This window comes from Eucyclogobius newberryi, unplaced genomic scaffold, assembly GCF_026437365.1.
Source record: "Eucyclogobius newberryi isolate DKJ021-1_F unplaced genomic scaffold, fEucNew1.0.hap1 SCAF_17, whole genome shotgun sequence".
Taxonomy (NCBI): domain Eukaryota; kingdom Metazoa; phylum Chordata; class Actinopteri; order Gobiiformes; family Gobiidae; genus Eucyclogobius; species Eucyclogobius newberryi.
In genome coordinates, this window is record NW_027315801.1 from 6,946,344 (window position 1) to 6,968,375 (window position 22,032).

The 22,032-nt window shown below is 47.2% G+C and overlaps 2 protein-coding genes and 1 non-coding gene across 4 annotated transcripts in view; all 3 read left to right on the forward strand.

Annotated features, from left to right (window-relative positions):
* Positions 1-6,053: 6,053 nt before the first annotated feature.
* On the forward strand, positions 6,054-18,874 carry kcng1 (potassium voltage-gated channel, subfamily G, member 1). The gene is made up of 3 exons (XM_072448845.1): positions 6,054-6,215; positions 10,020-10,630; positions 18,065-18,874. Exons 1-3 carry the CDS (start codon positions 6,074-6,076, stop codon positions 18,827-18,829), a joined length of 1,518 nt encoding a protein of 505 aa, XP_072304946.1. The 5' UTR covers positions 6,054-6,073; the 3' UTR covers positions 18,830-18,874.
* On the forward strand, positions 13,145-13,335 carry LOC140363637 (U2 spliceosomal RNA). Its single transcript, XR_011927153.1, has one exon. It is a non-coding gene; the product is annotated as a U2 spliceosomal RNA (small nuclear RNA).
* Positions 18,875-21,391: 2,517 nt separating the features above from the next.
* src (v-src avian sarcoma (Schmidt-Ruppin A-2) viral oncogene homolog) overlaps positions 21,392-22,032 on the forward strand; it is a 56,486-nt gene continuing 55,845 nt past the window's right edge. The window contains exon 1 of one of the 2 annotated variants that reach the window (XM_072448852.1): positions 21,392-21,802. The gene's annotated coding sequence lies outside the window, so the exon portion shown is untranslated. The remainder of the gene's footprint in view (positions 21,803-22,032) is intronic. The other variant, XM_072448853.1, reaches the window with a different exon arrangement.

Consider the following 22,032-nt stretch of genomic DNA (forward strand, 5'->3'; position numbering starts at 1 on the left):
TTAATATTTGAAAAAAGGCGTCGGTATGCGTCTTTTTCAGCGTCCTTGCTTTTGGCATTAACCACACCCACATGATAATTTATGCGTAACTAATTAATGGAAACATGTGTAGAATGTTAATAATTTTGAAGATATGGCCAGTTAAATTATTAAATTATGCCAAATTAGCGAAGTGTTTCCTCTTGTTTGCGGTGCAGATTTGGTATTTTTTTCATTTTTTCCATCACGATGCAGATTTTGTTTTGCCCCTGTAACTGTTAAATGTTCTTTCTTTAGCCTTTCTTTTGTATCTTTTGTATCGGTCTATATTGGAAGAGTGGTGGGTGATATTGACTTAAAAACGATGATTCAGATGGTGTTTGAACAGGACGTTTTTTCTAAATCCACGTCGTCAAAGCTCTGCCAAGTCTCACCCGAAAAACCTCACAATTCCTCCGTTTGGTTCATTTACCCAGGATGCACCTGCGGCCACCTCGGAGCGCTTCGAATTGCCCACGATGCACCTCGACTGGCATTTTGTGTGAACTTTAGGCAGTGAAATACGATTAAAAACTAAATATGTACAATAAAAAAACGAAATACTGAGGCAGACCTCGTTTATACCAGAGCAATTACATTTCTAATTGGGAAACTTGCTGCAAATTAAGCAATAAAGCAAATGAGGGTTTAAAAAACGCATGGTTTAGTCTAGTTAGATGTTGCATATTGTGTTTGTGAATGTGTTTTATAGGGGCTAAAATGGTCAGCCAAACATGTTAATGAGCTGCAATTATTTATTTCTCAGCCTTAATAACGTACGATTAATTATTCACAACATGTACATATTTAATAGGTTGAGACATTTGTAAAAACGTTATTTTTTTATCGCAGTGATGTGCTAAAAATGTGTCTGTAACAATCTCGTTTATGGTTCAAATTTCACACAAAATCGTAAAATTTCACAAAAAATCGTAAAACCATAAAATGAACCACAAAAAGTCCAAAATATCACGTTATTTCTGTGGCTTTTTTGAGGTCATTTGAATCGTTTTAACTTGATTTTGGTGGTTCTCAAACTGTGGCGCGTGTGCCCCTGGTGGTACGCGGGCTCTCCTGCAGTTCAAATATTTGCTGATGGTCAACTTTATGAATGAATGACGGTTGAATCTGCGTTTTTGTCTCCTTTTGAGTTTGGCCTGGTCTAAAACTAGTAAAGCAATTGTGAAGTACTTTTAGACTTCTTTTAGCCGTAGTTTAGACCTAAAATAGTCCCGTTTAAGACCCGCTCCAGATCTAAGAGCTAAATATTGTGTGTAAAGTTTGAGGACCACGGCTTTGACATCTCCAAACAACAACTGCAGAATTATCCCTTTTTAATTATCTCAAGCCGGCAGCTCAAAGTTCTGTCTGAGGTGTAATACATTCTCCTCCAGCTGTAATCAGAGGCGCTAATGAGGTTCCTTTGCTGATAATAGCGCCTGTCGGAGGAGGCGCGGGCTCATTACACGCTGCTGTTCCCAGGTGGGTGCGCCGATGGACCGGGGCGACACCCGAGGGCCAGAAGCTCGGGACGATCTGGACCTGGACCCAGCGCGAAGAAGTGATGGAGACGCACGGCAGCCAGGACGAGTAAAGTACGTACTGTCGTGACGCTCAACGCCGCGAGTATACGTCTGCATTAAAGGGACGTATGACTCACTAATGAGTCACTAATTATGACTTTATTTGGTGTGTTTATAACTGTTTAATAGTTTTACACCAATCGAGGCGGTATTTGTGGAGAAAACGTTGAAAAATCTGTAGAAAATGACAGGAAGTGACATCACAGTAGCGACAGGAAGTGACATCACACCAGGGACACTCGTTCCAGTCAAAGTTTATGCAGAATTTACACAAAGAAACAACTTTTTTGACTCTCAACAAAATAAAGTCTCACATATCTTTATTTGTCAAAATGAGTTTTGGCTCAGTGTTTGCTGGGTAATTCCCAAGTGTGATTTCATCAATTACAAACAGGAAGTGAAATTATAAACCTAAAACATTTTTTTTTTTTTTTTTTTGCCGAATTCAAAACATATTTATCGTAACTGCATTTCAGTTCAATGAGTCGCCCGACCTGTAGGGGGCGCTTTAAGACGCACGATCACCTCTACGTTGCTGCACTCGACATCCGTATCTCGATCCTTTCCACCAGTGGAAATAGTTCCGTTTGCAGCGTTCTGGACAGATTATTATTTACGACAGGAAGGCGTCTCGCGGGCCACTCCAGGCACATCTGTCGGTCGCGACGTTTCACCAGATTCGAGGGCGAGTCGAGCTAGAAGAGGGAGCAGCTTTTGTGGTTCGATCCATGGAAACAGCCTCTTACGGTCCATTAGATGAGTTAAGTCAATAGAGAGAGAGAGAGAAGGTCTATTGTGTTCACTGAATGGCTGTTTAAAAGAACTAGATACAGACGGTGGTTGTGTAGATGGAAGATAAAGGATTCATTTAGAAGGTCACATATTACTGTATTTTCCGGAATATAAGGCTGAGCCAAATAATGTCTGTTTGCCGTAACCCGACCAACCCGGTATAAAACTGAAAGACTGAAATAAAATATCAGCATTTTGTTTAAAAAAATGTCAAATTCTTTTATTTTTCAAATATTTCGCTGACTCATCGACTGTACTTTTCAAAAGCGCTGTGCAGAATAATTTCATTGCGCTGGTAAACCTATCTTTCAACCCAAGGGATAAATAAGGCATTGCTCAACGCATGAACGTCTTCATTTTTGGTCCACCATATGCTTTTGTATTAAACAGCCCACGCAGGAAGGAACCTATGTTGTCTTTTACATGTTGATTTGCCCCTGTCAGCGCCACTGGCCTGGCCACCGCTCCTTGTCATGGTGTGGCTTCATTTAAATTTGACTTACGCTATGCATTCTGGGAGGGAAACACGCCCAGCAGCGTCATCACAACAAACATGGCGGCGCCCGTGTCCCCCGCAAGTTCCCCCCGCTCGCCTTCGCTACCAAAATAATGGATAACGGCGTACAAAAGGTTGATTAAATCTCCCGATTTTAAGATATTTCAGTCTCCTGATCGGGTTGATCGAGACGTTTTCCGTCATTGACTGTTGAAGCCTGACCCCTGGTGGTCACTCATTGTCATTTGCGCTGCCAGTAGGTGGAGCTCTAACGCCTAATCCTGACAGAAAATATTGTCTGGTTTTCAATATATTCATTATTTTAAGTTGTTGAAGATGAGAAGTCAAAAGTAAAAAGTAAGAGCGTGTTTAAAGGCCGAAAACAATAGAAATAAAGCACCATACGTCCCCTTTAAAGAAGAAATAGTGTTACGGATTTTTGTACGTCAGTTACTTGTCGCTTAAAGACATTTATTAATTCTCTGACGTTAAGTAAGTCCTTGAACTACGATCGGGACCGGTTTCTGAACATAAATGAAATTGCTTCTGGGGAACTCACAACTGACGCCCCGTGTGTACTTAGCTCCGCCCCCTCCCTTCAGAGTAGCGAGACGTATTCACACTTTTGTTCTATTTTTTTCTCTTGCGATGGACGTGAAACCTTGGATTACGCGGACACTAATGGTTTATGAAGATGTATCGACCGAATCATCAAACAAGACGGCGTTTGAATGAAATATCGTAAAATGTCCCACAGAGACTTGAATCTTTAAACCTGTTAAATCAGTGCGTTTATTGTTGTTTGTTTCTCACTTCATCAGTTCTGTCGGTGATGTTCCACACGATAGGCTGAATTATAGTGTCATAAAAGTAACGACTTGGCAGTTTGGTTCGTTCCGTTGCGCTTTTGTTTACTTTGTTGTTGTTTTGTGCTCTTTTGGCAGCATTTTCCACTTTTGTTCCAGGTTACAGTCTTTGCTTTTCAAGAGAATCTGTTTATCTCTGACGTTGCTCATGAAGAATCCTCTCGATCAGAACGAGTCGCGTTTCTTCAGAGCGAAAAGAAACACGTCAAAACTGAACCAGAGCAGCTCCAGAACGAGACGTGAGTCATAAGACAATCTGGAGCACATGGCCCACGGCTGAGCTGCCATCGCCCCGGCGACCAGGGCCAAAGAGGGGGGAAAGAGAGGGAGAAAGAGGAGAGAGAGGGAGAGAGGTGGAGGAGAGAGGAGGGAGAGAGAGGAGAGAGAGAGAGAGGGAGAGAGAGCACCGGCGACCAGGGCCAAAGAGGGGGAGAGAGAGGAGTTAGAGAGAGAGGGGAGAGAGAGGGAGAGAGAGGGGGAGAGAGGGAGAGAGAGAGGGAGAGAGAGAGAGAGAGAGGGAGAGAGAGCACCGGCGACCAGGGCCAAAGAGGGGGGGAGAGAGGAGAGAGAGAGAGAGAGGGAGAGAGAGGCAGGAGAGGGGGAGAGAGGGAGAGAGAGAGGGAGAGAGATGAGAGAGGGAGAGAGCACTGGTGACCAGGGCCAAAGAGGGGGAGAGAGGAGGGAGAGAGAGGGAGGGAGGGGGGAGAGAGCGAGGGCTGAGCTGTGACATCGACGACAGACTCTCTCTCTCTCTCTCTCTCTCTCTTGACACGCAGAGCGAAAAGGCGGAGTCATTCATTGGCTGTCAATTAGAATTCAGAGAGAGAGAGAGAGAGATGTGCAGCAGCTAGGGATGCGTACCGCTACGACGGACCGGATCTGGACTTGTAAAAACGTTTCGGTTCAGGTCCAAAAAAAACGAAACCCCGGTGATTCGGTTCTGGACTCATTAAAAATCTACCACTCACATTCTATATCCTTTACGTTCTAGAATCTAAACCATCTTAAATCTTCCATAGATCGCGAAATTCGCGCTGGAAAAGACGTAAACACTGACATCGCTGTCAATGGCGCCCGGAGCATCAGCGACGCACGCGTCTTCCCCGCGGCAGAAGTTGAAGCCGGCGCAATGAGTTTAAAGACACGAGAGACCGAACCTTCGGGAAGATCACTGACTTTATTGAATCGTTTTAAGCCGCAGCGTGCGTCGCCGCTTGTGCCGCTCCGTGAGTTAGTTTAAGACTGTTAAAGGAGCTTTGGTTTGGGTGTAAATATTGTAACTTCTCGCTCAGGTCAGTAATGCTGGTTTAGTGCTCACAAGTTGTCACTTTATTTCTTGAACAGAGTTGGTTACTGTTGGCCGTAACCATGGTGATGGAACAGGAACATCAGAAACTACCTCGTCTCCTGAGCCGCTCTTAGCTCCGCCCCAGAGACCGCGCACGCGCACTAGAGACGAGGGTCGCTACAATATGAATGAAATAACTGTATTATGTTGTAGTGTGATGTAGCATTTATTTAGGTGGGTTAATGTGCAATATACATATTTATACATCTAAGTAAATACTAAGTCAAAGTAATATTGTTTAATTGCTGGATTGATTAACTGGAGCTTATATTTTGTAATAGTATTTATATTCTACAGTTGTTAAATATGGTCTTGTGTTTAATGCTGTTAATATGATGTATTGTGTGTAGTGTAAAATATTTTCATATTCTTTTTTTGATATTGCTAAGTTGATTGATTTACAGTGGTTCGAGTTGACTTTACATGACTTTGATGCCAATGGATCTGCAAAATCAAACAGTGGAAATGTATCTAAAGCATTAAACTTCAGGTGTGGGGAACAGCCCAGTCAAACCAGTAACACACTTACAAACACAGTATCAGCTGAAACAGCTGCCCCAATACCAATACTCAACTTGCTCTTGTTCGGGAGTTGTTCCTCTAGTAAAACACATGAATGTGTGTTAGCAGCTTGTGATTTGTAAGTTGTAACTTCTGTTAAAAACAGTGAATAAACCAGATAAATTGAGTTTATTTCAATCTGCAGTTAAGCCTTGTGTTTGATAGTCGTCCTTGTTCAAGTGTCTTCAACTTAATTTAGCCAATTTGCGTGTGTTATGCTGTTATGACATTATGCAAAAATGGCATGAGTTCAGCCGGACTCATTAGGTCCGGACCTGAACCTAAACCTCGAAATGAAATGAATGAAAACAGACCCTAAGATTCAGTGTTGTTGTAGTTCCCGTGTTTGTCCACTGAGGACGTGTCCGTGTGTGCGAGCAGCTGCTGACCCCGGGATGGCACAGTGAAGATGACGTTGTTGACCGGCGAGGGCTCCGACTACGACTTCAGCGCGGTGAGCTGTTCCTCGGACCCGCCCCCTCCCCACGAGCTCGCGCCGCAGAAGGGCGTGTTCTACAGGAGGGCGAGGAGGGCGCCGCAGCACTGCACAGGTGAGCCGCCCGACCTACTACATGTCCCCGACCCGCTTTATGCCCCAAACCCGCTTCATGCCCTCGACCCACTTCATGTCCCTGACACACTTCATGCCCTCGACACACTTCATGTCCCCGACACACTTCATGTCCCCGACCCTCTTCATGTCCCCGACCCTCTTCATGTCCCTGACCCACTTCATGTCCCTGACACACTTCATGCCCTCGACACACTTCATGTCCCTGACACACTTCATGCCCTCGACACACTTCATGTCCTCGACACACTTCATGCCCTCGACACACTTCATGTCCTCGACACACTTCATGTCCTCGACACACTTCATGTCCCCGACACACTTCATGCCCTCGACACACTTCATGTCCCTGACACACTTCATGCCCTCGACACACTTCATGTCCCTGACACACTTCATGCCCTCGACACACTTCATGTCCCCGACACACTTCATGTCCCTGACACACTTCATGCCCTCGACACACTTCATGTCCTCGACACACTTCATGTCCCTGACACACTTCATGCCCTCGACACACTTCATGTCCCTGACACACTTCATGCCCTCGACACACTTCATGTCCTCGACACACTTCATGTCCTCGACACACTTCATGTCCTCGACACACTTCATGTCCCCGACACACTTCATGCCCTCGACACACTTCATGTCCCTGACACACTTCATGCCCTCGACACACTTCATGCCCTCGACACACTTCATGTCCTCGACACACTTCATGTCCTCGACACACTTCATGTCCCCGACACACTTCATGCCCTCGACACACTTCATGTCCCTGACACACTTCATGCCCTCGACACACTTCATGTCCCCGACACACTTCATGCCCTCGACACACTTCATGTCCCCGACACACTTCATGTCCCTGACACACTTCATGCCCTCGACACACTTCATGTCCCCGACACACTTCATGTCCCCGACCCTCTTCATGTCCCCGACACACTTCATGTCCCTGACCCACTTCATGTCCCTGACACACTTCATGCCCTCGACACACTTCATGTCCCTGACACACTTCATGCCCTCGACACACTTCATGTCCTCGACACACTTCATGCCCTCGACACACTTCATGTCCTCGACACACTTCATGTCCTCGACACACTTCATGTCCCCGACACACTTCATGCCCTCGACACACTTCATGTCCCTGACACACTTCATGCCCTCGACACACTTCATGTCCCTGACACACTTCATGCCCTCGACACACTTCATGTCCCCGACACACTTCATGTCCCTGACACACTTCATGCCCTCGACACACTTCATGTCCTCGACACACTTCATGTCCCTGACACACTTCATGTCCCTGACACACTTCATGCCCTCGACACACTTCATGTCCCCGACACACTTCATGTCCCCGACACACTTTATGTCCCCGACACACTTCATGTCCCCGACCCTCTTCATGTCCCCGACCCTCTTCATGTCCCCGACACACTTCATGTCCCTGACACACTTCATGCCCTCGACACACTTCATGCCCTCGACACACTTCATGTCCCCGACACACTTCATGCCCTCGACACACTTCATGTCCCTGACACACTTCATGCCCTCGACACACTTCATGTCCCCGACACACTTCATGTCCCCGACACACTTCATGCCCTCGACACACTTCATGCCCTCGACACACTTCATGTCCCTGACACACTTCATGCCCTCGACACACTTCATGTCTCCGACACACTTCATGTCCCCGACACACTTTATGTCCCCGACACACTTCATGTCCCCGACCCTCTTCATGTCCCCGACCCTCTTCATGTCCCCGACACACTTCATGTCCCTGACACACTTCATGCCCTCGACACACTTCATGTCCCTGACACACTTCATGCCCTCGACACACTTCATGTCTCCGACACACTTCATGTCCCCGACACACTTTATGTCCCCGACACACTTCATGTCCCCGACCCTCTTCATGTCCCCGACCCTCTTCATGTCCCCGACACACTTCATGTCCCTGACACACTTCATGCCCTCGACACACTTCATGTCCCCGACACACTTCATGCCCTCGACACACTTCATGCCCTCGACACACTTCATGTCCCTGACACACTTCATGTCCCCGACACACTTCATGTCCCCGACACACTTCATGCCCTCGACACACTTCATGCCCTCGACACACTTCATGTCCCTGACACACTTCATGTCCCCGACACACTTCATGCCCTCGACACACTTCATGTCCCCGACACACTTCATGCCCTCGACACACTTCATGTCCCTGACACACTTCATGCCCTCGACACACTTTATGTCCCCGACACACTTTATGTCCCCGACACACTTTATGTCCCCGACACACTTTATGTCCCCGACACACTTCATGTCCCCGACCCACTTCATGTCCCCGACCCACTTCATATCCCCGACACACTTCATGTCCCCGACACACTTCATGCCCTCGACACACTTCATGTCCCTGACACACTTCATGCCCTCGACACACTTTATGTCCCCGACACACTTTATGTCCCCGACACACTTTATGTCCCCGACACACTTCATGTCCCCGACCCACTTCATGTCCCCGACCCACTTCATATCCCCGACCCACTTCATGCCCCAGACTCTCTTCATGTCCCAGACCCACTTCATGTCCCCGACCCACTTCATGCCCCAGACTCTCTTCATGTCCCAAACCCACTTCATGTCCCCGACCCACTTCATGCCCCCGACCCACTTCATGTCCCCAACCCACTTCATGCCCCCGACACACTTCATGTCCCTGACTCACTTCCTGTCCCCGACACACTTCATGTCCCTGACTCACTTCCTGTCCCCGACCTACTACATGTCCCCGACCCGCTTTATGCCTCAAACCCGCTTCATGCCCTCGACCCACTTCATGCCCCCGACATACTTCATGCCCCCGACACACTTCATGTCCCCAACCCTCTTTATGTCCCCGACCCATTTCATGTCCCCGACCCACTTCATGCCCCAGACTCTCTTCCTGTCCCCGACCCACTTCATGCCCTCGACACACTTCATGTCCCCGACCCACTTCATGCCCCCGACACACTTCATGCCCTCAACCCTCTTCATGTCCCCGACCCTCTTCATGTCCCCGACACACTTCATGTCCCCGACACACTTCATGTCCCCGACCCACTTTAAGTCCCCGACCCTCTTCATGTCCTCGACCCTCTTCATGTCCCCGACACACTTCATGTTCCCGACCCTCTTCATGCCCTCGACCCACTTCAAGTCCCCGACCCTCTTCATGTCCTCGACCCTCTTCATGTCCCCGACACACTTCATGTTCCCGACACACTTCATATCCCCGACCCACTTCATATCCCCGACCCTCTTCATGTCCCCAACACACTTCATGTCCCCGACCCTCTTCATGTCCCCAACACACTTCATGCCCCAGACTCTCTTCATGTCCCCGACACACTTCATGTCCCCGACACACTTCATGCCCCCGACACACTTCATGTCCCCGACACACTTCATGCCCCCGACACACTTCATGTCCCCGACACACTTCATGTCCCCGACCCACTTCACAAATCCACAAAGTCCCTCGGTTTCAAATTTCCCGTGTTTGTGATGTCAAAGGTTGTTGTTTTCAGTCCATTTAAAAATAATCCCCTTGTCAAATCCAGAAGAACTTCGAGTGTTTTTCAGAAGCGTCAATATTTTCACCTCTAAAACACGAGCTGCCAACGGAGAAGAGCAAGAGCGTGTTTCAAGGACAATCAAACCCTTTAAACGCTAAACGCCTCTCCTCCTTTTCTCGTAGACACGCCTCTGTCCAGCGCTCGCCGACTCTACGCCATCATAAACGTGGGCGGCCTGCGCTACCAGCTGCCCTGGACCACCCTGGAGGACTTCCCCCTGTCCCGCCTGGGCCAGCTCCGCCTCTGCAGCAGCTTCGACGACATCATGCAGATCTGCGACGACTACGACGTGGCGCGCAACGAGTTCTTCTTCGACCGCAGCCCGTGCGCCTTCAGGACCATCCTGGCGTTCGTGCGGGCGGGCAAGCTCCGGGCGGCGCGGGACATGTGCGCGCTGTCCTTCAGGGAGGAGCTGCTGTACTGGGGCGTGCCCGAGGGGAACCTGGAGTGGTGCTGCCGGCGCCGCCTGTGCCAGCGCGTGGAGGAGTTCGAGGCGCTGGAGCGGGCGGAGGAGGAGGAGCTGATGGAGGAGCTGGCGGAGGCGGAGGGCAAAGAGGGCCCCGGCGAGACCAGGCTGAACCGGTGCATGGGGCAGCTCCGGGACATGGTGGAGCGGCCGCAGTCGGGGCTCCCGGGCAAGATCTTTGCCTGCTTGTCGGTGCTGTTTGTGACCATCACCGCGGTAACGCTGTCGGTGGGCACGATGCCGGCGCTGAGGGAGGAAGAGGAGCGGGTGAGTGCCACGTCCGGGCGAGTTGAGAGGGCCAAAGCTGGTGGTTATTTGGATTTAGTCTTCCAAAGAACAAAGAAAGAATGATTAGCATTCTGTGTCGCTATGGTTAGGTCGTGACATTAGCATAACGGTTTCCCATGCGTTTGTAAAAGAAACATATAAAATTACTCAATAATACTTTACAAACCTTGTTGCCTTGACGACTGGAGCTGTATCTTTGAGTTTTAATAACTTTCACCATGATTTTTTCTACTTTTTCCCCGTTAACCGTCGCTTACTTTATTTAGCGTCTTTTATAAGTTTCACACAGGAAGTTACCAAAATAAAAGCATACCTTACAATATCACGTAAATGCGCTAAATTGACCTTTACAGAGTTAAATGTTCATAGTGAAACTTTTCTGCCGGCGGGTCTAGCATCTTCATCTTGGAGATGACATTGCTTTGTCCGGAATGTTCCATTGCGTAGCATTAAATGTATCTTAGCCCTGAAAACACGCGTTCTCGCTGCTCACTTCCCCACAGATCTAACCTGTAACTTGGCCTGTGCTGTCACATGCTCGTCTCCGTGGAGATGGATGACTTTAATGCCGCAGTGCGGAACATTTCTGGCAAAACAATAACTATATTAAGTTACTTTTTCAATCCAGAGTTTGTTAGTTTTAAAGAAATGATCAAGTTTGTGTATGTTTGATAATTATTTTTGTGAAAGAAAAGTGTGAAAAAAGACATGTCGTTTTACAGTTTGTTCCCGTAAAATTTAACCCTAAAAGTACAAGATCATTTTTTAGGAGAAATATTGTCCCAAAGTCCCCATCAGATTTGACCAAACCAAGTCTCAAGTCGACCGGAGAGAGGGAAATAAACCCTGCTTGCCATCTTAACTTAACTAAGTCAGAATCATTTAAAGTGTTATTGTCGTGAGAATGTACTTTGTGCTGCAGCAGAAAACATGAAATAGTAATAAATAAATACAATAGTGCTGTACTCAAGTAGCATTGTTATATATTTATGTACTTTACAGTTTGCAGTGAATACTTCAAAGTTGGCATATGTACTTTCTACTCCACTATATTTTTGAAAAAGACTGAAAAGTATAAAGTACTTTTTGATTGGGTTTGAAGGATTATTGTGGCACATTTATGGTCACATCCTGTGCAATGTTTGTTAAGATCGAAATTGGCACATTTCACTCTTTAATTATTAATAATCTGTGTGAAATACTTTTACTTTTTACTCTAACTCTAAACTTTGAAACATTTACTTTAAAACCTTTGCTGAAGTACATTCTATATGTGATACTTTTACTAACCCATGTGCAGTACTTCTTCCATCACTGCATCTATTTGTAGATGTAATTTTAATCATACTAAACATAATTGAATCACTTTCTGCACAACATATGTACATTTACCTGTACATGCCGTGTACATAGCAAGCCTACTTTTATTTTTTATCCTATAGCAGATTTAAATTGTTTCTCTTTTTGACTTATATAGGTTGTTTTATCTTTGTTATTGGCAATAAACCTTTTCTGGTTGTGATTCTGAGCCACTAGAGGGCGGTATTTGGCATTGAAACAGGAGCGAACTAAAACTATTCGCGTTAATGGCGCATTTAACGGAGGCAATTTGAAAAGAACAAGGATAAAAAGACGTTTAGATAAATGAGGTTTGACGAGGAAGATGTCGGGATCATAAAAAGAGAGTCACGTGGACAGAAACGAGCGCCAACTCAACAAAACACGACTCCAGGTTTGTTTTTGATGATGAAGCAAAGACAGCAGCAGATTTCATTCTGTTTAGCGCGTCAAATGAGACCGAAAAACAAGTTTAAAGACACTTAAAGACAGTGTATGAAGCAAACAGTGGGTTTTATTTGTATTAGGCCTAGTTTAAAGTCCTGGACGCGCTTTTCAACCTAAATGAACTGTAATTTACATGTCAATCCCAGAAGAACACGTCAAATCATTAGGTCTGGGTCACATTACGACGTCATTGTGCGACATTAGTTATATCATGTCTTGATTTGTTTTCAAAAGTTAAATTGTCTGAATTCAGAAGGCGAACACAAACACGTGACTTGAACCGTGGGCACGAGGCGGGAGACCGCGGCGTTCACGAGGCTTCAAACGCGCTTTTATCATCATTTTATAAAACAGTGACTAACGACAAACACATTTAAACGACAATAACGCGGAGAATCCGTTTAAATGTTCAGGTTTGTTGAGTTTTAGTGCGTTTAACCGCCTCGTCTGAGCTTCCTGAATGTGATTGGACGATTGCGTATCACGTGACCCTGAAATGCTGCGCCGGTTTGCTTTAAAAGTCTAAAATTGCGCCTTTTGGGGTCAGTTTGTTGCTTCTAAATGTGCGCGTGCGCGTTTCTGTGTTCGCGTCTTTAATGTAAAGACGTTTGTAACTTGTAAATGTCAAATTTAAACGTGAGTGTTTAGCACCGTGACTGAGCGCCGCGTGGCGGGGAAACGCTTCACCCACTCAGCCTCTCTCACGTCATCGCTTCTCGGCCTTTTGGCTAAGATCAAGTGTAGTATCTGTTCTTATCAGTTTAATATCTGATACGTCCTCTACCCGAGGGCCATATATTAAATTGATTTTTGGAACTAGGAGATGGATCCGGGGCTTGCTCCGCCCACTCCGCGCATCGACCTGGTATTGCAGTTCCTCCAGGAGCGGTGCACCCCCTCTAGCGGTCAAAGGAAACAACAGTCAGATCATTAAAGATCATGCCCACGTGGTTTGATTTAAGTCTGTGGCGACTGACGGAAGTGGTGCATTTTAATTTAAATGTTTATATAATTAAAAGATAATAAGACGTCATAAGGCGCTGGTACAGCTGGCAGCCCGGTATAAACGCTCTCTCTTCTTTCTCACACTTGTTGTGCTTTATCTCCTATATTTTGTAAATATAGTTAGTATATTTTTTCTATTTTATTGTACGATAGGGACACGCGCTGGAATAGTTTTTTAATTCAACTGTTTTTGCCTTTTACGGCTGGATTTGAGCGTTTTTCGTTGCGGTCGTTGTGTTGTTGTGACGTGAGCTAGCCCACCAGCCCCCCCCGCGCCCTCCGGCCGCGCTAAAGTACGGCGTGTCGTCGGTACACGTTTATATACACGTTTATATGAAAGAGGAACTTCACGAACGATCGGGACACGCACTGGAATCGCTTTAAATTAACTTGTTTTGACTTTATTCTGCTGGATTGAGTGTTTTCGTCGTGTCGTTGCGATGTGTCTTGGCTCCGGCCCCGCCCCCCGGCTCAGCGTTTACACAAAGGAGGAACTCATGAAACTGCGGATAACAGTCGTCTTACCCGGAGATCGCCACGTTATCCCGGCGGACATCCTAAGGAAAACGCAACGAGGCAGACGGGCTGGACGTAAACTCCGAGAGAAGAGAGGGACAAACAGGAAGTCGGTTCCCGCCGTAGTCATGGGTAACGTGAGGTCCCTTCAAAATAAAATGACGGAAATAGCGAGCCTCATGCGGTCCCAGAGGATTTATAGGGACAGCAGCGTCTTGATTTTCACAGAGACCTGGTTAACAGCAGAAATGCCAGACTCTATTGTAGGTTTGGACAATTTTCATCTGCTGCGGGCGGACAGAACGAGAGAATCCGGGAAGAAAAGAGGTGGAGGTCTGGCGGTGTATGTGAACACGAGCTGGTCCAAACCCGAACACTGCACAGTGAGGGAGCAGCTATGTAACAGGGATATTGAACTATTGGCTATTGGCATGAGGCCATACTATCTGCCCCGGGAGTTCTCACATGTGATTTTGATCGCAGTCTATGTGGCCCCGTCTGCCAATGCTGAAAATGCTTGTGAAGCACTGCTCTCCTGCACTTGTAGGCTGCAAACACAGCATCCACAGGCTCTCTTCCTCATCTCTGGTGACTTTAACCACGCTTCTCCCTCTTCTGTTCTACCAACATACACCCAGTATGTTACCTGCCCCACCAGAGAGAATAGAACATTGGACTTGTTTTTTGCCAACACCAAGGAGGCTTATTCTTCTTCCCCCCTCCCTCCCCTGGGCAGCTCGGACCACAACCTTGTACATCTGAGGCCTGTGTATGAACCCATCGTGCGCAGGCAGCCTGTGGTGTCCCGTGAGGTGAGGATGTGGTCTGCTGAGAGCGAGGAGGCTCTGAGGGACTGCTTCAGCACCACTGTCTGGACTGAGCTTTATGACCCACATGGGGAGGACATCAACACCATCACAGAGTGCATCACGGACTACATCAACTTCTGTTTTGAGAACATTGTTCCCTCCCGGACGGTGCGGTGTTTTCCAAACAACAAGCCATGGATTAACCGTGAACTGAAGGCTCTGCTGAAGGAGAAGAAGAGAGCCTTCAGGTCAGGGAACAAGGAGGAGCTGAGGACTGTGCAGAAGGAGCTGAGGAGGAAGATCAGGCAGGCTGAGGCCGGCTACAAGAGGAGGATGGAGGAGCAGCTGCAGCAAAAGAACATTCAGGGAGTGTGGAGGAGCCTGAAAACCATCTCGGGCTTCAAAATCCCCCCTGCCCAGACAGAGGGGGATCTACAGTGGGTGAATGATTTAAATGCTCACTTCTTGAGGTTTGATCGGTCACCCGCCCCTCCCCCTGCACAGCTGCATGCTCCCTCTTCCACAGCTGGACAATGCCCTGCATCTGTTCCTCTTCGCTTATCTGCCCCGGACCATCAGCTCCCCACTTCGCCTGGACTCACCCATCCCCCCAGCACACAGTCCCCCTGCCAACCACTGACTGTCACAGCAGCACAGGTGAGGAGTGAGCTGAAGAGGATTAAAGTGAGGAAGGCAGCAGGACCTGATGGCATCAGCCCCAGGCTCCTTAAGTCCTGCGCAGATGAACTGTGTGGAGTTATGGAGCATGTCTTCAACATGAGCCTGAAGCTGAGGGTGGTACCACAGGTCTGGAAGACCTCCTGTCTGGTACCTGTGCCTAAGACACCGCGCCCCAAAGACCTCAACAGCTTCAGGCCAGTGGCTCTCACGTCCCACCTGATGAAGACACTGGAGCGGCTAGTCCTGGACCACCTCCGCTCCACCGTGCGCTCAGCCGTGGACCCGCTGCAGTTTGCATATCGGTCTGGCATCGGAGTGGAGGACGCAGTCATCTCCCTGCTGCACCGCTCTCTCTCTCACCTGGAAAAGCCTGGCAGCTCTGTGAGGATTCTGTTCTTCGATCTTTCCAGCGCCTTCAACACCATCCAGCCGCTGCTCCTGAGGGACAAGCTGGAGACGGCTGGTGTGGAGTATGACCTGGCAGAGTGGATCCTGGACTACCTCACAGACCGACCCCAGTTTGTGAGAGCCCGGAACTGTGTGTCTGACACTCGGACCTGCAGTGTGGGGGCGCCCCAGGGCACTGTCCTCGCGCCCTTTCTCTTCACCCTTTACACTGCAGACTTCAGACACGACACAGACAGCTGTGTCCTGCAGAAGTTCTCTGACGACTCTGTCGTCATCGGACTCATCACGGACGACGATGACGCGGAGTACAGAGGACTGGCGCAGGACTTTGTGGACTGGTGTCAGCGGAACCACCTCCTCATCAACGCGGGGAAGACCAAGGAGATGGTGGTGGATTTCCGCAGACGCCACCCCACTGCCCCCTCACCAGTAAACATCCAGGGACGGGACATTGAGAGAGTGGACTCATACAAGTACCTGGGTGTTCATCTGAACCACAAACTGGACTGGACTCATAACACAGACGCACTGTACAGGAAGAGCCAGAGTCGGCTCTACCTCCTGAGGAGACTCAGGTCTTTTGGAGTGACAGGGCCACTCCTGAAGACCTTCTACGACTCTGTGGTGGCATCGGCCCTCCTGTATGGTGTGGCCTGCTGGAGCAGCAGCATCACAGAGAGGGAGAGGAAGAAGCTGGACAGAGTCATCAAGAAGTCCAGCTCCGTCCTGGGCTGTGCTCTGGACTCGGTGCAGGAGGTGGGGGACAGGAGGGTCCTGGCTAGATTCACATCTATGCTGGACCATGAGTGTCACCCCATGCAGGACACTCTCTCCGCTCTGGAGAGCAGCTTCAGTGAGAGACTGATCCACCCTCGATGTGTGAAGGAAAGGTTCCGTAGGTCTTTCCTTCCTGCTGCTGTCAGACTTTATAACAAAAACTGTTAGTACTGAACACTCGCAATAATGACCTAACCATGTGCAATTCTGTCATATGTGCAATTGCTGTTGGAATTCATGTGCAATTCATGTGCAATTACTGTCAAATTCATGTGCAATCTATGTGTTGTCGTGACACATATTCATGTGCAATTACTGTCGGGAGCACATGCAATGGTATTTATTTATTTATTTATTTGTCTATGGGAGTTTTTATTTATTTATAGGAGATCTTCTACTGAAAGTGTTTTTCAGACTTCCTATAAGTGATCTGTTCTTCTGTATCTACCTCTGTATCTACCTGCGTTGCACCAATGAAATTTCCCCATGTGGGACAATAAAGGAATATCTTATCTTATCTTATAATGAACAGAAAAACAGGTTTTTGGACGGTTTATGAAATACATCTTTTACAATAACAATAAAGTATCAGCAGCTAGACAAAATTCGACCACATATGTCACGACAGTAATTGCACATAAGAGTACATATTCATGTGCAATTACTGTCGTGACATATTCATGTGCAATTACTGTCGTGACATATTCATGTGCAATTACTGTCGTGACATATTCATGTGCAATTACTGTCGTGACATATGCAATGGTGTTTATTTATTATCTTTTTTATTTTTCCCCTTTGTTGGGAAATGGGAGGTTTTGTCCATGGGAGTTTTTGTTTATAAGAGTTCTTCTATTGAGAGTGTTTTTCAAACTTCCTATAAGTGATCTGTTCTTTTCCTCTATATCTACCTGCATTGCAACAATTTCCCCATGTGTGGACAATAAAGGATTATCTTATCTTAAATAATTGCTGAACATGTGTCATTTAGCTTCATACTCATGTGCAATACTTATGTGCTATACTGTCATACTCATTTGCAATACTGTTATATTGACCCTCTGTTGTGTTGTATTGACCCTCTGTTGTGTTGTATTGACCCTCTGTTGTGTTGTATTGACCCTCTGTGTGTTATATTGACCCTCTGTTGTGTTGCATTGACCCTCTGTTGTGTTATATTAACCCTCTGTTGTGTTATATTGACCCTCTGTTGTGTTGTATTGACCCTCTGTTGTGTTGTATTGACCCTCTGTTGTGTTGTATTGACCCTCTGTGTGTTATATTAACCCTCTGTTGTGTTGTATTGACCCTCTGTTGTGTTGCATTGACCCTCTGTTGTGTTATATTGACCATCTGTTGTGTTGTATTGACCCTCTGTTGTGTTGCATTGACCCTCTGTTGTGTTGTATTGACCCTCTGTTGTGTTGTCCAGGGCACGTGCTCGCGGCGCTGCTACCACATCTTCATCGTGGAGTCGGTGTGCGTGGCCTGGTTCTCGCTGGAGTTCTCGCTGCGCTTCATCCAGCATCGCAGTAAACTGTCCTTCCTGCGTCAGCCGCTGAACCTCATCGACCTGGTGGCCATCCTGCCGTACTACATCTCTCTGCTGGTGGACAGCTCGCGGGGGCCCGGCGGCTCCGGGGGCTCGTACCTGGACAAGGTGGGTCTGATCCTGCGTGTGCTGCGCGCCCTGCGGATCCTGTACGTGATGCGTCTGGCGCGCCACTCGCTCGGCCTGCAGACGCTCGGACTGACCGCCCGGCGCTGCACGCGGGAGTTCGGGCTCCTGCTGCTGTTCCTGTGCGTGGCCATCGCGCTCTACTCGCCGCTGCTCTTCCTCATCGAGAACGAGATGGCGTCGGCGCGGGAGTTCAGCAGCGTCCCGGCCACGTACTGGTGGGCGGTGATCACCATGACGACGGTGGGCTACGGGGACATGGTGCCGCGCAGCATCCCCGGGCAGGTGGTGGCACTCAGCAGCATCCTGAGCGGCATCCTGCTCATGGCCTTCCCCGTCACCTCCATCTTCCACACCTTCTCGCGCTCGTACGTGGAGCTGAAGCAGGAGCAGCAGAGGGCGCTGCAGAGGCGGACGCGCTGCCTCCTGCGCAGCCGCATGGCCGAGCTCGGCAGCGACGCGTCACTGGAAGGCGACGGGCTGTTTCCCCGGCCGCCCGCGGACACCGGACACACGTGAGCCGACGCGTACGAAGGGACCAAAGCGCGGGAAGAACACGCTTACGGACGTCCAGGAACCTGTAGCATTTCAAGTGTTTCTGTTCAAGTTTAATGACAAGACGGTTATTTCTCTCTTCAACGTCACGAGTTCCGACTTCAGAGACTTCCAGCTGAATTAACGTCTTTGTTTGAGTCCAGCCCTGGATGTAAACAAACGTGCTAATGCTAAAAATGCTAAAGGACACATTTTATACTATATTGCCTTTTTTTCTTTTTTACCTTGTTCTAACATTGTTCCTCATCAAAAACCTCGCTGGAGCTGCCTCCTTTAGCTTCAGTCACAATAGTTTCATCATGTCTAGAAAGTCCTCTCCCTCCGAGCGTCAAAAACACTCCGTTCTGAATCCCCTCGATGTGTGATGTCATACTCTACCTGTGACACGCCCTGAGAATATCCCGAGCCGTTTTTAAATCCGTAAATCACCACCAAACTCGTTCGGAGCGTTTCTGCCTCAAATCGTGATCATGACAACGGCGTGTTTACGTGATCCTGTTTTCTAGAATATACACATTTATCTCACGCAGTTTTCTCTGCTGCCAGTAGATGGAGCCAAACGTCATTTATAGCGTGGGGAAAGGCTGTGGCTACAGAGCTGCGGCCCGGTCAAATAGCCTCATGGCTAACCCTAACCCTAACCTTAACCCTGACCCTAACCCTAACCCTAACCTTAACCTTAACCTTAACCTTAACCCTAACCCTAACCCTAACCTTAACCCTAACCCTAACCCTAACCCTAACCCTGACCCTAACCCTAACCCTAACCTTAACCTTAACCTTAACCCTAACCCTGACCCTGACCCTTAACCTTAACCCTGACCCTAACCCTAACCCTAACCTTAACCTTAACCCTGACCCTGACCCTAACCCTAACCCTAACCTTAACCCTGACCCTAACCCTAACCCGGCGCGGTCAAATAGCTCAGCAGTTTCAGGAGCCGCGGCACGGCCATATATATTCTCATGGCTAACCCCAACCTTAACCCTGACCCTAACCCTAACCCTAACTCTAACTCTAACCTTAACCATCAGTTTCGGCCGCGCACCGCAGCTCTGTAAACACTCCCATGGGGAAAACGCCATAAATCTGTTGTCTTTTTAGTTCTAAAACATGAGGTGCCAAAGTAAACGAGCTGATTTAACCTGTGACATATTTTTTACATTGTTTGTGCCGCTTAAACCTCTCATATCCTCTTTTTATGGTGTTTATGGCTGTAACGCGGCACGGTTTACCTCGTCTGTGAGCTGGAAGTCAGTCAATCTTTAAAGTATCTCTGTTGACTTAATGGAACCGGCTTCAGCTCGCATCCTCCAGGTTCGTTTTAACTCTAACGTGAACCTTCTGCTCGCTCAGGCATCGTCTTCATGGCTGACCCCGACGTCTGTGACCAAACAAACAATGTTCTTAAAAAGGCTTTTATTTTGTTAAAAGCAGCATTATTTCCTTTGTGTCCAAATTGTATCCATGCATCGTGTTTAATGTTATGTTGAATGTGTATGATTTTATTTATTTAAAGTGGATTCATCTGAAAATATGATGGTTTGTTGGGTTTTGTCTGTTGTCATCTCTTACATGAACACTAGGGGGAGACATATCATCACTAAAAACCAGGATTGCTCCTTCACGAATCCAAAAAGTATTTAAACGAGTAACATTTGGCACATTTATGGTTAAAAAAACAGATAACTCAATAATTTCATCTGCTTTTTGTGTTTTTAGAGTAACTGTTGCATTTGGAATTTGGAAGTACAGTGAATTATAAAACATTTAAAAGTGTTCTATTATTTTTCCTCAATACACGGCTGATATACGATAACGTAAATGTCATATAAATGCAATAATTACGATTTCGCTTTATGAAGGTTATTTTGTGTTTGTATTCAGATTTTGTTTGGACATCGAATCTAGTCAAAATATGAATTGTATATAAATACGATATATATATATATATTTTTAATTCGATGTAAAAAAAATGAAATTAGAAAAATTACATAGAATTAAAAAAAAAACATTGAATAAAAAAAGTAATCGTATTTATATACAATTAATATTTTTACAAGATTCGATGTAAAAAAATAAATAAATTCGATGTAAAAAAATATAATTAATAAAACCACAAAATAACCTTCATACTAAACGCACAAATATACCCATTTTAATCATCGATACGTGATTACGTCAAATGTTTTGCTCGAACAAGCAAAAAAACAGTAGCGCTGTCACAGAATAATGTACAAATAAAACTATAAATACATATATAAACCAAAAAAAGTATCGACACTGTAAAGAAAACGAATTTAGCCCCGCGATGTATTGATATATCGATATTTCAGGACATCGTAAACCTGCACGATGTTACAGTAAATTCGAGGAGGGGCTTGTAGGCAAGTAGCCCCGCCCCTTTCTCCCATCCAATCGCCTGACGTCACAGCGCAATGTTTTGGTCTGGATTTGCGCTTGTGCTGCTTCTTTTGCGCAGCGTGGCATGGGACCGCAGCCGCGTGCCGTACCCCGCCCGGCGTCGCGTCGATTGAGCGTTCTCGCACGTTTTTATCATTTTTGCTCCGCGTGTTTTGAGCCGAGACTCGATTTGAACGAACCGCGGTCGCCTCCTCGCTCGTTCGGCGTCATGACTTTCCCGAAAAAACGCCTTCTTCTTCTTTTTTAGTTGAATGGGACTTGCTTCTTCCCGTGTCGCTCGCTCGCCGCCGCCGCCGCCACTACTTCTTCTTCTTCTCTTTTCTTTTGGCACCGTCTTCGTTTTGTTTTGTCGTTTTAACCGCCGCAGCCGTTACAAACTATCACTCGGGACTTTTGCATCCCGTGGACCGCTTCGTGAACGGTTTTTATTCATGAAAATTCCTGTCTGAACCGCGGCAAAACCCGGAGACACGACGCCAGCAGCAGATTTCCCGTCGCGCGAACGAACTCTGGTAAGAAACTTCTTCTATTGTACATTTATCAAACTATTATTATTATTTTTATTGTACTGGTTGCTTCTTTTGCTTTGTGTCGGAGATTCGGCACAACAATAAGCGTTTGAAAATGTGTCAATATGTGAAGTTTTAACGTTGGGAAAAACCTTATGCTCCCGATCTGCGCGTGCGCATTTCTCGTGGTTTTACGGTAATTTGAAATCTTACTGCGCAAAGTTTAAGGCGAT

Coding starts and splice junctions, on each gene's coding strand:
- kcng1 (XM_072448845.1), top strand. CDS start 6,074: ATGACGTTGTTGACCGGCGAGGGCTCCGACTACGACTTCAGCGCGGTG. Junction 6,216..10,019: donor GGCGCCGCAGCACTGCACAG/GTGAGCCGCCCG, acceptor CTTTTCTCGTAG/ACACGCCTCTGTCCAGCGCT. Junction 10,631..18,064: donor TGAGGGAGGAAGAGGAGCGG/GTGAGTGCCACG, acceptor TGTGTTGTCCAG/GGCACGTGCTCGCGGCGCTG.